At 66.8% G+C, this 13,707-nt stretch overlaps 1 protein-coding gene across 3 annotated transcripts; it reads right to left on the reverse strand.

The window, feature by feature from the left end:
- Positions 1–3,761: 3,761 nt before the first annotated feature.
- PHOX2A (paired like homeobox 2A) lies at positions 3,762–9,692 on the reverse strand. 3 transcript variants are annotated; one of them, XM_064141246.1, is made up of 3 exons: positions 9,482–9,692; positions 6,175–6,362; positions 3,762–4,211 (listed from the first exon to the last, which is right to left on the reverse strand). In XM_064141246.1, the coding sequence occupies exons 1-3, from the start codon at positions 9,690–9,692 to the stop codon at positions 3,762–3,764; spliced, it is 849 nt and encodes a 282-aa protein (XP_063997316.1). The 3 variants fall into 3 exon arrangements, with proteins under 3 accessions (XP_063997316.1, XP_063997315.1, XP_063997314.1); XM_064141245.1 differs by having other exon boundaries at positions 3,762–4,232; XM_064141244.1 differs by having other exon boundaries at positions 3,762–4,265; positions 6,154–6,362.
- Positions 9,693–13,707: the final 4,015 nt, after the last annotated feature.

Genomic DNA, 13,707 nt, shown 5'->3' on the forward strand with positions numbered 1-13,707 from the left:
ACTGCTGGGACTGGGGGGGCTGGGGGGGGGCACTGGCAGGGCTGGGGGGGCTAGGGGGGGGAATTGGGGGGGCTGAGAGGGGTCGGGGGGGGGCTCAGAGGCACGGGGGGGGTGGGGGAGGGCTGAGAGGGGTCGGGGGGGCTCAGAAAGGGGCACGGGGGGGGCTGGGGGGGGTCTGAGAGGGGTCGGGGGGGGCTCAGAAAGGGGCACGGGGGGGGCTGGGGGGGGTCTGATAGGGGTCGGGGGGGGGCTCAGACACGGGGGGGGCTGGGGGGGGCTGAGAGGGGTCCGGGGGGGCTCAGAAAGGGGCTGGGGGGGGGCTGAGAGGGGTCGGGGGGGGCTCAGAGGCAAGGGGGGGGCTGGGGGGGGTCTGAGAGGGGTCGGGGGGGGCTCAGAAAGGGACACGGGGGGGGTTGGGGGGGGCTGAGAGGGGTCGGGGGGGGCTCAGAGGCACGGGGGGGGCTGGGGGGGGGCTGAGAGGGGTCCGGGGGGGACTCAGAAAGGGGCACGGGGGGGGCTGGGGGTGGTCTGATAGGGGTCGGGGGGGGCTCAGACACGGGGGGAGCTGGGGGGGGCTGATAGGGGTCGGGGGGGGGCTCAGACACGGGGGGGGCTGGGGGGGGCTGAGAGGGGTCCGGGGGGGCTCAGAAAGGGGCTGGGGGGGGCTGGGGGGGGGTCTGAGAGGGGTCGGGGGGGGCTGAGAGGCACGGGGGGTGCCGGGGGGAGGTCCCGGGGGGGTCCCGGGGGGGTCCCGGGGGGGCCATGGGCAATAAATTAATTTTTATTGGGCTGAGTCAATAAATTACAGAAATTGGTTAAAAATTGAGGGGGGGCACAAAAAGGGGGGGGGGGGGGAAGGGGGGGGAAGGAGGGGGGCGTAAGACCCTTGGGCTGCCCCCCCCCGGGCCCCCCCCCCCCGGGCCCCTCCCTGCGACTCTCTGCCGAGGGGGGGCTGGGGGAGGGCAGATGCTGCCCGCGGGGGGGCCGCGGCTGGGTCTGGGGGGGGCCTGTGGACCCTGGGGGGGTCCCAGCTGGGGGGGGGCACTGCTGGGGGGGGGTCCTGGGGGGGACCTCACTGCTGGAGGTGATCAGAGCTGCGCCCTGGGCGGTGCCAGCTGTGCCAAGGAGTCCCTCCAGCCGCCCTGGGCGGTGCCAGCTGTGCCAAGGAGTCCCTCCAGCTGCCCTGGGCGGTGCCAGCTGTGCCAAGGAGTCCCTCCAGCTGCCCTGGGTGGTGCCAGCTGTGCCAAGGAGTCCCTCCAGCTGCTCTGGGTGGTGCCAGCTGTGCCAAGGAGTCCCTCCAGCTGCTCTGGGTGGTGCCAGCTGTGCCAAGGAGTCCCTCCAGCTGCGCCCTGGGTGGTGCCAGCTGTGCCAAGCAGTCCCTCCAGCTGCCCTGGGCGGTGCCAGCTGTGCCAAGCAGTCCCTCCAGCTGCCCTGGGTGGTGCCAGCTGTGCCAAGGAGTCCCTCCAGCTGCTCTGGGTGGTGCCAGCTGTGCCAAGGAGTCCCTCCAGCTGCCCTGGGTGGTGCCAGCTGTGCCAAGCAGTCCCTCCAGCTGCTCTGGGTGGTGCCAGCTGTGCCAAGGAGTCCCTCCAGCTGCTCTGGGTGGTGCCAGCTGTGCCAAGGAGTCCCTCCAGCTGCGCCCTGGGTGGTGCCAGCTGTGCCAAGCAGTCCATCCAGCTGCTCCCTGGGCGGTGCCAGCTGTGCCAAGGAGTCCCTCCAGCTGCTCTGGGCGGTGCCAGCTGTGCCAAGGAGTTCCTCCAGCTGCCCTGGGCGGTGCCAGCTGTGCCAAGGAGTCCCTCCGGCTGCTCTGGATGGTGCCAGCTGTGCCAAGGAGTCCCTCCAGCTGCCCTGGGTGGTGCCAGCTGTGCCAAGGAGTCCCTCCAGCCGCCCTGGGTGGTGCCAGCTGTGCCAAGGAGTCCCTCCAGCTGCCCTGGGCGGTGCCAGCTGTGCCAAGGAGTCCCTCCAGCTGCTCTGGGTGGTGCCAGCTGTGCCAAGGAGTCCCTCCAGCTGCTCTGGGTGGTGCCAGCTGTGCCAAGGAGTCCCTCCAGCTGCGCCCTGGGTGGTGCCAGCTGTGCCAAGCAGTCCCTCCAGCTGCCCTGGGCGGTGCCAGCTGTGCCAAGCAGTCCCTCCAGCTGCCCTGGGTGGTGCCAGCTGTGCCAAGGAGTCCCTCCAGCTGCTCTGGGTGGTGCCAGCTGTGCCAAGGAGTCCCTCCAGCTGCCCTGGGCGGTGCCAGCTGTGCCAAGCAGTCCCTCCAGCTGCTCTGGGTGGTGCCAGCTGTGCCAAGGAGTCCCTCCAGCTGCTCTGGGTGGTGCCAGCTGTGCCAAGGAGTCCCTCCAGCTGCGCCCTGGGTGGTGCCAGCTGTGCCAAGCAGTCCATCCAGCTGCTCCCTGGGCGGTGCCAGCTGTGCCAAGGAGTCCCTCCAGCTGCTCTGGGCGGTGCCAGCTGTGCCAAGGAGTTCCTCCAGCTGCCCTGGGCGGTGCCAGCTGTGCCAAGGAGTCCCTCCGGCTGCTCTGGTTGGTGCCAGCTGTGCCAAGGAGTCCCTCCAGCTGCCCTGGGTGGTGCCAGCTGTGCCAAGGAGTCCCTCCAGCCGCCCTGGGTGGTGCCAGCTGTGCCAAGGAGTCCCTCCAGCTGCTCCCTGGGCGGTGCCAGCTGTGCCAAGGAGTCCCTCCGGCTGCTCTGGTTGGTGCCAGCTGTGCCAAGGAGTCCCTCCAGCTGCTCCCTGGTTGGTGCCAGCTGTGCCAAGGAGTCCCTCCAGCTGCTCCCTGGTTGGTGCCAGCTGTGCCAAGGAGTCCCTCCGGCTGCTCTGGGCGGTGCCAGCTGTGCCAAGGAGTCCCTCCAGCTGCCCTGGGCGGTGCCAGCTGTGCCAAGCAGTCCCTCCAGCTGCCCTGGGTGGTGCCAGCTGTGCCAAGGAGTTCCTCCAGCTGCTCCCTGGGCGGTGCCAGCTGTGCCAAGGAGTCCCTCCGGCTGCTCTGGTTGGTGCCAGCTGTGCCAAGGAGTCCCTCCAGCTGCCCTGGGCGGTGCCAGCTGTGCCAAGGAGTCCCTCCAGCTGCCCTGGGCGGTGCCAGCTGTGCCAACGGGTCTCACCAGCTGCTTCCAGGGGTGCCCCCAGCTGTGCCAAGGGCTTGTGTCTTCTCCCAGGGGTGCCACCCGCACTGCTCATGCCACAGCCTCCCCCTACCCAAAACCATGCCAGGGGCAGTGCCAGTGCCCAGAAGTGTGCTGGGGTAGGAGCTGCTTCCCCTCCCACCCCCCCCGAACTCCAGCCTGGCATCACCCACGGGCAGGGGGCATTACCAGGGGGCTAGAGCTGGGTGCCCTGGTGCCAAGGGGAGGTGAGGGTGGCAGTGTGGCAGCTCGGGGGGCAGGTTTGGGTGGGCAGGAGAGGTTCTGGGGGCATCCTGGGGTCCTGGCACAGCCTGGGTGGGTTGCCAGGCTTTGGGCCGTGTTGGCACCACCACAGCTGGGCAGAGGGGAGCTGCGAGGGCTTGAGCTGGGTGCCCTGGTGCCAAGGGGCGGGGGGGGGGGGGGGGGGGGGGGGGGGGCAGCTCTGGGGCAGGACAGGGAGGCAGGAGAGGTTCTGAGGGCATCCTGGCACAGCCTGGGTGGGTTGCCAGGCAGCTCAGCAGTGTTGGCACCACCAGCACTGGGCAGAGGGGAGCGGTGAGGGCTTGAGCTGCGTGCCCTGGTGCCAAGGGGCGGGGAGGGGGGGGGTGGCAGCGCCGGGGCAGGACCGGGGGGGTCAGGAGCGGCTCCGGGGGGTGGCATCAGAAGAGGTTTGTCTTGAGGGCATTCGGCTTGCGGTGGAAGGAGGAGAGGACGCCCGAGAAGGGCCCTGGCACCGCCTCGGAGGGCTGCCAGGCTTTCAGCAGCTCCGCCGCGTTGGTGCCGCCGCCGCCGCCGGTGCCCACCCCCGGCCAGAGAGGAGCTTTGAGGGCTTGGCTGGGGTGCCCCGGTGCCAGGCTGGGCGGCGGCGGGGCGCCGCTGGCAGGAGCGGGGCTGAGGCTGGTGCCAGGGCTCGCCAGGCCGGCGGGGGGCGGCAGGGACGCGGTGCTGTCGGGGGTCGGGCTGCAGGTGGACTCCTTCGAGTCGTCGTCCTCCGAGGCCGGGCGGGGCTCGGGCTTCTTGCCGCTGCCAGCCGCGGCCCCGCCGGGCCCCTTGGCATTGGCTGCCCGCTCCTGCTTGCGGAACTTGGCACGGCGGTTCTGGAACCACACCTGCGGAGAGCCAGCCTCAGCCTGGGCACCCCCAGCCGTGCCACGGGGGGTGGGCTCGGCGGTAAGCCCTGGGGGTACTGCAGCCTTGGCACCAAGGATAGTCAACCCTCGGCATCAGCCAGCCTTGGCACCAAGGACAATCAGCCCTCGGCATCAGCCAGCCTTGGCACCAAGGATAGTCAACCCTCGGCATCAGCCAGCCTTGGCACCAAGGACAGCCAGCCCTTGGCATCAGCCAGCCTTGGCACCAAGGACAATCAGCCCTCGGCATCAGCCAGCCTTGGCACCAAGGACAATCAGACCCCGGCATCAGCCAGCCCTGGCACCAAGGACAGTCAGCCTTTGGCATCAGCCAGCCTTGGCACTAAGGACAGTCAGCCCTTGGCATCAGCCAGCCTTGGCACCAAGGAGCCTCAGCCCCCGGCATCAGCCAGCCCTGGCACCAAGGACAGTCAGCCTTTGGCATCAGCCAGCCTTGGCACTAAGGACAGTCAGCCCTTGGCATCAGCCAGCCTTGGCACCAAGGAGCCTCAGCCCTTGGCATCAGCCAGCCCTGGCACCAAGGACAGTCAGCCTTTGGCATCAGCCAGCCTTGGCACTAAGGACAGTCAGCCCTTGGCATCAGCCAGCCTTGGCACCAAGGAGCCTCAGCCCTGCAGGTCCTGCAGCCTTGGCACCAAGGACCCTGAGTCCTGGAGCTCCTCCAGCCATGGCACGAAGGAGCCTCAGCCCCGGGGGTCCTGCAGCCTTGGGCCCAGGCTCTGCTCAGCTCTTTGTGTTCCTCATCCTTAGGAACTTGGATCCCCAATCCCTGAGTCCTGAGCCCCCCTCCCCGTGGCTCCTGCGCCCTCCATCCCCTCGGATCCCCCCAGCCGTGGCCCCGCCAGGCTAGAACCGAGCTCCATGGATCCCCCACGACTCCCACATGCCCAATCCCTGCAGCTCCCACATCCACACCCCATATCCACACCCACACCCCACATCCATATCCCACATCCACATCCCACATCCATACCCCACATCCACATCCCACATCCACATCCCACATCCACATCCACATCCCACATCCACATCCCACATCCACATCCACATCCCACATCCACATCCCACATCCACATCCCACATCCACACCCCATATCCACATCCCACATCCACACCCCACATCCACACCCCATATCCACATCCCACATCCACACCCCACATCCACATCCCACATCCACACCCCATATCCACATCCCACATCCACACCCCACATCCACATCCCACATCCACACCCCACATCCACACCCCACATCCACATCCCACATCCACACCCCACATCCACACCCCATATCCACACCCCACATCCACATCCCACATCCACACCCCACATCCACACCCCACATCCATATCCACACCCCACACCCCATACCCCACATCCACACCCCACATCCACATCCCACATCCACATCCCACATCCACACCCCACATCCACATCCCACATTCCATATCCCCATCCCACACCCACATCCCACATCCACATCCCACATCCACATCCCACATCCACACCCCACATCCACACCCCACATCCACATCCCACATCCACATCCCACATCCACACCCCACATCCACATCCCACATTCCATATCCCCATCCCACACCCACATCCCACATCCACATCCCACATCCACATCCCACATCCACACCCCACATCCACATCCCACATTCCATATCCCCATCCCACACCCACATCCCACACCCACATCCCACATCCACATCCCACATCCCCACCCCACATCCACATCCCACATCCACACCCCACACCCCATCCCACATCCCCACCCCACAGCTCCTGCGCAGCTCCAGAGCCCAGGCTGCGGGCAGCAGGAGCTGTCCCCATGCCCTCCGGTCCCAGCCCGCGGCCGTTCCCCAGCGCAGCCCAAGCCTCGGGAGCGTCCCTGGCCCCCGGGCGCTGGAGCCTCACCTGCACCCTGGCCTCGGTGAGGTCGATCTTGAGCGCCAGCTCCTCGCGGGTGTAGATGTCAGGGTAGTGAGTCTCGGCGAAGACTCTCTCCAGCTCCTTCAGCTGGGCGCTGGTGAAGGTCGTCCGGATCCGGCGCTGCTTCCGCTTCTCCGTCAGCCCCGACGGGTCCGGGAAGAACTTGTAGGGAACTGCCGGGAGGAAGAGGAAGGAAGGATGAAGGAGGGAGGGAGGGAGGTGGATGAGGAGCGATGGACTGGGAAGGGATGGGCAGGGCAGGATGGGTCATGCAGGGCGTCCAGCTCCGGCGCTGCTTCTGCTTCTCCCTTAGCCCCGACGGGTCCGGGGAGAACCTGTGGGGAACTGCCAGGAGGAAGAGGAAGGAAGCTGGGGGGGGGGGGGGGGGGGGGGAAGAAGTGGGAGAGACGGAGGGAGGGAGGTGGAGGAGGGATGGGATGGGTCGGGAAGAACGGAACGGGCAGGGATGGACTGGGATGAGGGGACCGGGAAGGATGGCTCAGGAGGGATGGAATGGGCAGGGAGGGACCAGGAAGGGATGAAGTGGGCAAGGAGAGCCTGGAAGGGCTGCAGCAGGCAGGGATGGATCGGGAAGGGATGGAACATGCGGGAATAGATTGGGCAGGGATGCACTGGGAAGGGCTGCACTGGCACCGGGCAGGGATGCACTGGGAAGGGTTGCACTGGCACCGGGCAGGGATGGGCTGGGTAGGAAGAAACGAGCAGGGAAGAACTGGGAAAGGATGCACTGGCACCGGGCAGCGATGCACTGGCACTGGGAAGGGATACAGTGGCACCGGGCAGGGATGGACTGGGAAGGGATGCACTGGCACCGGGCAGGGATGCACTGGCACGGGGCAGGGATGGATTGTGAAGGGATGGACTGGCACCAGGCAAGGATGGACTGTGCAAGGATGGACTGGGAAGGAATGCACTGTCACCGGGCAGGAATACGCTGGCACCGGGCAGGGATGGACTGGGAAGGGATGTACTGGCACCGGGCAGGGATGGACTGGGAAGGGATGCACTGAGAAGGGATGCACCGGGCAGGAATACACTGGCACCGGGCAGGGATGGACTGGGAAGGAATGCACTGGGAAGGGATGCACTGGCACCGGGCAGGGATGGACTGGGAAGGAATGCACTGGCACCGGGCAGGAATACCCTGGCACCGGGCAGGGATGGACTGGCACCAGGCAAGGATGGTCTGGGAAGGGATACACCGGCACTGGACAGGGATAGACTGGGCAGGGATGGACTGGGAAGGGATGCGCTGGCACCGGGCAGGGATGGACTGGGAAGGGATGGACTGGGAAGGGATGGACTGGCACCGGGCAGGGATGGACTGAGAAGGAATGCACTGGCATCCGGCAGGAATACACTGGCACCGGGCAGGAATACCCTGGCACCGGGCAGGAATACCCTGGCACCGGGCAGGGATGGACTGGGCAGGGATGAACGTGGCAGGGATGGACTGGGGTAGGGATCCACCAGGAGCTACGCCCCGGGCGGGACACGGCGGAGCTCGGCCGCTGCCTCCCCGGCACTCCCCTATCCCGTTCGGTCGTTGCCGCCGCCCCGTCCTCGGCGGCAGGGTGGGTCCAGACTGGCAGAAGCGGTGCCACAACCGGGCCCGGTGCGGGGCTGGTTGAAGGGGGTGCGGCCGGTACCGTCCGGCTGCTCTTTCGTTATCGGCGCTTCCGCGGGCAGCGGCTTGGCGGCGGCAACGAAAGCGGAGCGGCGAGAGGGGTTCCCGTGCCGGGTTTGCCACGGACCAAGGGACCCCCGGGGCTTGGTGGCAAAACACGGAGAGGGCTGCCCGGTACCGTACTCTAGAGAGCGGTCCCGATCGAGAGGCTGCAAGCCGGAGCCAGAGTGGGCAGTGGGCACCGGCGGGACAGGGCACTGATTGCACCGGGCACTGGCGGGAGAGGGCATCGATTGCACCGAGCCCGGACAGCCCCGAGCACAGCTGGCATCGAGCGCGGGCAATACTGGGCACAGAGGTGCTCGGGGGTCCGACGGTGCCTCCCACGGACGGCATCCTACGTGGATGGTAGCGGGCACCGACGGCCTCGGGAAACAACAGTGCCGGGCACCGATGGCACCGAGGGTGCTGGGATCAATGAGATCACGCACCGGCGGTACTGGGCACCGGCGGCAGCCGTCAACGGCGACACCGGGTGCCGACTGTACGGGGGACAAGCGGCCCCTGGAACTGGCAGTACCGGGCACCAGCAGCACCGAGAACCGATGGCACCGAGCCCTGCCAGTACCGGGCACCGGCGGCATCGGGCACAGTCTGTAGCGGGCACCTGCGGCCCCGAGAACCGGCAGTACAGGGCACCGATGGGACCAAGAACCGTCCGTGCCTGGGGACCGGCAGCCCCTGGAATCGTTGGCACCGAACACGGACGGTACCGGGCACCAACGGCGCTGGTGGCAGCAAGTACCGACAGTACCGGGAACGGACGGCACCGAGCGCTGAGGGTACCCAGCACCGAAAGCAACAAGTACCGACGGTGCCGGGCACCCGGCGAGTACCGGGCGCTGATGTTGCCAAGTGCGGACGGTACCGGGCACCATCAACTTTGCGAACCGACGGTACCGGCACCGACGGTAACATGAAACAGCGGTACCGGGCACCGACAGCCCCGGGAACCGATGGCAACGGAGACTTGAAGGCACCGACAACACGGAGCACCAGCGGCGCTGGCACGACAGCCCTGGGCACCGATGTTATCCAGGGCTGACCCTACCGGGCGCCGCCGCTATCGAGCCCTGCCGGTACCCGGACACCAGTTGCAGAATGTAACGACGGTGCCGGGCGGTGGTGGGCACCGGGCACCGCCGTTACCGAGCCCTGCCGGTTCCCGGACACCGATGGCATCAGGCACCCACGGTACCCGGAACACCGACGGCAGCGTGCAACGATAGGACCGGGCATCAGCGGGGACCGGGCATCAGCGGGGACCGGGCACCGACAGTTATCGAGAGCCGACGGTACCAGGCACCGGCGGCATCAAGTACTGCCGGTACTGGGCACCGACATGATCAAGCTCCGACGGTACCGAGCACCGGCGGCGTCAAGCACTTAGGGTAGCGGGCACCTACCAGCATCAAACCCTGCCGGTACCGAGCCCCGCTGGGTACCAGGCACCGACTGCCCCGATTTTCCCCGCTCCCCAACCCCCGACGGCCTCGCTCCCTCCCTCCCTCCCTCCCTCCCTCCCTCCCTCCCGTTCCTCGTCCGTTGGCCCGGGCGGGCTCTCCCGGTGCGGGCTGCCGTTACCTGCCGCGTAGGGCGCGGGCTGATGGTCTCGGAGGGCACCCAGGGCACAGGCGGCAGAGCCGAGGGGGGGACAGGCGGGTCCCGTTGCGAACCCCCCCCGGACCGGGCTGTAGGGGAAGGAACTGCTCTGGCTGCAGGGGCTGAACTCGTAGGCAGAAGCTTCCATGGCAGCCACGCAGGAATCGTAGGAATTCAGGTAGGAATAGTCCATGGCGAGCCCGGGAAAACGGGAACCGGCACTGCCGACCCCCTCACACCGACACCCTCTGCCCCCCCCCGAAACCCTTCCTCCTTCAAAACGCAATCACCCCCCAACCACCCCGGCTGAAGTCACCGGTACCGGCCCCCCGCCCCCCCCAGCCAGCCGCCCGCCCCGGGCCGCCGTTGAGCCCCCGTTAAATACACCGAGAAGGGGGGGGGGGAGCGAACGGACAAAGGCTGCGCTCGCCGGGGGCTTTTGCATGACAATGACCCCCGGGAACGGCGCGGGGTGGGGTGTGGGGGGGCGGTGGTGGCGGTGGGATGGAGCGGGCGGAGCTCTGGATGTGTCTTCGTCCTCCACCCCCCCACCCCCAGCCACCACCGCCGCTCCCCGCAGCCCTCCCCGCAGCCCTTAACCCTTCGTGGGGGACCGAAGGGAGCCGCAGCCCCCCCGCCGCTTCCCAAGCCTTCATCCCTGCGCCTCATCCGACCCCGAACCCCGCGCACGTCGGGCAGGGGTTGGGGCGGCCATGGCTTTCCTGCGGCGGGGGTGCGGGGGGGGGGGGGGGGTCCCAGTCCCGATCCCGTCCCCGTCCCCATCCTCACTCTATCCCAGTTCCATCTTACTTTCCCTGTCCCCATCCTGCATCCCTTTGCTCCATCCCGATCCCGGTTCCCTTTCCCCACTCCTGTCCTCAGCCCTCTCCCCATGTCCTTCTCTATTCCCCTTCTCCACCACCATCCTTGCTCCTCTCCCATCCTCATCCCCACTTCATCGCAGTTCCATCCCCATCCCATCCTCATCCTCATCCTCATCCACGTCCCAGTTCTAGCTCCATTCCCGTTTTCATCCTTGTCATCTTCCTCACTCCCTTCCCCTTCCCATCCCTTTTCCTTCCACCTTCCTCATCCCCTCTCCCCCCCACTTCCATCTCCTTCCCACCCTGACGCAGATCCCATCCTTGTCCCGTCCCCACCTCAGCTTCAGCCACATCCCTGTTCCAATCCCACTTCCATCTTCATTCCCACTTTAATCCTTAGCCCCTTCCCCATTCTCATCCCTTTCCCCCTCTCCATCCCTTTCCCCTTCCTATCCCCTTCTCTATCCTTATCCCTTTCCACATCCTCCTCTCAATCCCATCCCTGGTCCAATCCCAGTTCCAGCCCCATTCCCATTTTCATCCCCATCCCCTTTCCCACCCATAACTCCACTCCATCCTAATTCCATTCCCATCCCCACTCCATTCCTATCTCCACTCCATCTCAATTCCATTCCCATCCTCATCCCATTCCCACTCCATTCCCATTCCATTCCTATCTCCATCCCAATTCCATTCCCATCCCATTCCTATCTCCATCCCAGTTCCATTCCCATCCTCATCCCATTCCCAATCCATTCTCAGCCCCATTCCATTCCCATTCCATTCCCATCTCCATCCCATCCCATCCCCATCCCATCCCCACCCCCTGTGGTCCCCCAGCTCCACCCCCCCCCCATACGTCCCCAGGCTGCAATGACAGCCCAGGAAGGACCCACCCGGGACCAGCAGCCACAGCTGGGGGGGACACAACCACCTGAGGGGGGGTCCCCTTTACCGCGGGGGGGGGGGGGGGGGAGGGGGAATAGGACAAGGCCGGGGGGGGGGGAGGTCCCCTGCCCGAGTGGGACGTGCCCCGGGGGGGGGGCACACAGACACGGGAGTCCCTGTCCCGAGTGGGATGTGACATGGGGGGGGAAGGGGGGAGGGGTCTCCTTCACTGGGAGAGGGACACGCTGGGGGGGGGGGGGCTCTTGACGGAGTGTGGGGGGGCCGCACACACACACACACGGGGGGGGGGATCTCTTCCCCTACGTGCTTGGGGGAGGGGGTCTCGACTCTACCTTTGGCTACTCCCTCCCAGTTTGCAGCTGGAAGCCTCCTCCCACCCCAGCTGGATGCCGCTGCCCCCCCCCTCCCCCCCCCGAGGTTTCAGTGACACCGTTGGGGGGGGGGGGGGGCGAGGATTTGGGGCTGGGGGGGCGGATTTTGGGCCAACCACTTTCACTAATCGGCTTTCAAAGGCTAATTTGGGGCCACTCTGGGGCTTTGTGACCCCTGCCCGGGGGGGGGAGGGAAGGGAGGGGGCTTGGCTGCCCCCCCCCCCAGTGTGGGACTGGGGGAGGGGGGAGAAGGTTAGGAGGGGTTTGAGGAGGGGGGGGGCGGGGGGGGCACTGATGGGTTTGGAGGGGGAATTGGGGGAGGGGTTGGGGGGTGAAGGAGTTTGGAGGGGGTTGGGGGGGGTTAGAGAGGGTCCTTGGGGGGGGGATTTGGAGAGGGATCAACCCTGGGGGGAGCTCAGCTCAGCTCAGGAGCAGGGATGGGGTTGGCTGCTCCCTGTCCTGCTCCATCTTCCGTCACCTGCTTCCTGTCCTGCTCCATCTTCCATCTCCTGCTCCCTGCCCTGCTCCATCTTCCATCTCCTGCTCCCTGCCCTGCTCCATCTTCCATCTCCTGCTCCCTGTCCTGCTCCATCTCCTGCTCCCTGCCCTGCTCCATCTTCCATCTCCTGCTCCCTGCCCTGCTCCATCTTCCATCTCCTGCTCCCTGCCCTGCTCCATCTTCCATCTCCTGCTCCCTGTCCTGCTCCATCTCCTGCTCCCTGCCCTGCTCCATCTTCCATCTCCTGCTCCCTGCCCTGCTCCATCTCCTGCTCCCTGCCCTGCTCCATCTCCTGCTCCATCTTCCATCACCTGCTCCCTGTCCTGCTCCTTGTCCTGCTCCATCTCCTGCTCCCTGCCCTGCTCCATCTTCCATCACCTGCTCCCTGTCCTGCTCCCTGTCCTGCTCCATCTCCTGCTCCCTGCCCTGCTCCATCTCCTGCTCCCTGCCCTTCCCCCTGTCCTGCTCCATCTTCCATCTCCTGCTCCCTGTCCTGCTCCATCTCCTGCTCCATCTTCCATCACCTGCTCCCTGTCCTGCTCCATCTCCTGCTCCATCTCCTGCTCCCTGCCCTGCTCCATCTTCCATCTCCTGCTCCCTGTCCTGCTCCATCTCCTGCTCCATCTTCCATCACCTGCTCCCTGTCCTGCTCCATCTCCTGCCCCCTGCCCTTCCCCCTGTCCTGCTCCATCTTCCATCTCCTGCTCCCTGTCCTGACCCATCTCCTGCTCCCTGCCCTTCTCCCTGTCCTGCTCCATCTTCCATTACCTGCTCCCTGCCATTCTCCCTGCCCTGCTCCATCTCCCATCTCCTGCTCCCTGTCCTGCTCCCTGTCCTGCTCCATCTCCCATCTCCTGCTCCCTGCCCTGCTCCTGCCCCTCCTTTTCCCCATGCCCTGTCCCACCTCCTCCTTTCTCCCCTGCCCCACCCCACCCGGGGTCCTGGGTGGGTCCCGGTGGTTGAGGGTGGGAGCTGCTCTCGGTCCCCGTGGACCTGGGGCAGGGGGTCCTGGTTGGTCGAGGGGTCCTGGTTTGGGGTCCTGGTTGGGTGGGAGCTGGGGAGGGCCCTGTGGGGGGGATGACCTGCTCGGTTTGGGGGGGGGGGGGGGTCCTGGTTGGTTGGGGTCCTGGTTGGGTGGGAGCTGGGGGGGGGATCCTGGTTGGTTGAGGGGTCCTGGTTTGGGGTCCTGGTTGGGTGGGAGCTGGGGGGGGGGGTCCTGGTTGGTTGAGGGGTCCTGGTTTGGGGTCCTGGTTGGGTGGGAGCTGGGGGGGGGGTCCTGGTTGATTGGAGGTTGCTGCCTTCTCCCCACGGCTTTGGGGCGGGGGGGGGGGGGCGTTGGGCTGGGGGATGATGATATTTGCTGCTTGCCTCCCCACCCCCTTATCCCCCCCCCATCCCCCTCCTCCACCCCTCCCCACCTGCCTCCCCCCCAGCCCAGCTGCCGGAGGCTGCTCTGGGGCAGGTTGCTAAAGCAGTTTAATTAGATCAGAGGGAGCTGGAGGCTGGCAGTGGACTCAAGACCTCCCCCCCCCCCCTCCATTACCCCTCACCCTTTCAGCTGCCCCCCCCCGCCCCCCCGAGCTGCTGCCAGGCTGCAGGAGTTGT

This window comes from Pogoniulus pusillus, unplaced genomic scaffold, assembly GCF_015220805.1.
Source record: "Pogoniulus pusillus isolate bPogPus1 unplaced genomic scaffold, bPogPus1.pri scaffold_207_arrow_ctg1, whole genome shotgun sequence".
NCBI classification, from domain to species: domain Eukaryota; kingdom Metazoa; phylum Chordata; class Aves; order Piciformes; family Lybiidae; genus Pogoniulus; species Pogoniulus pusillus.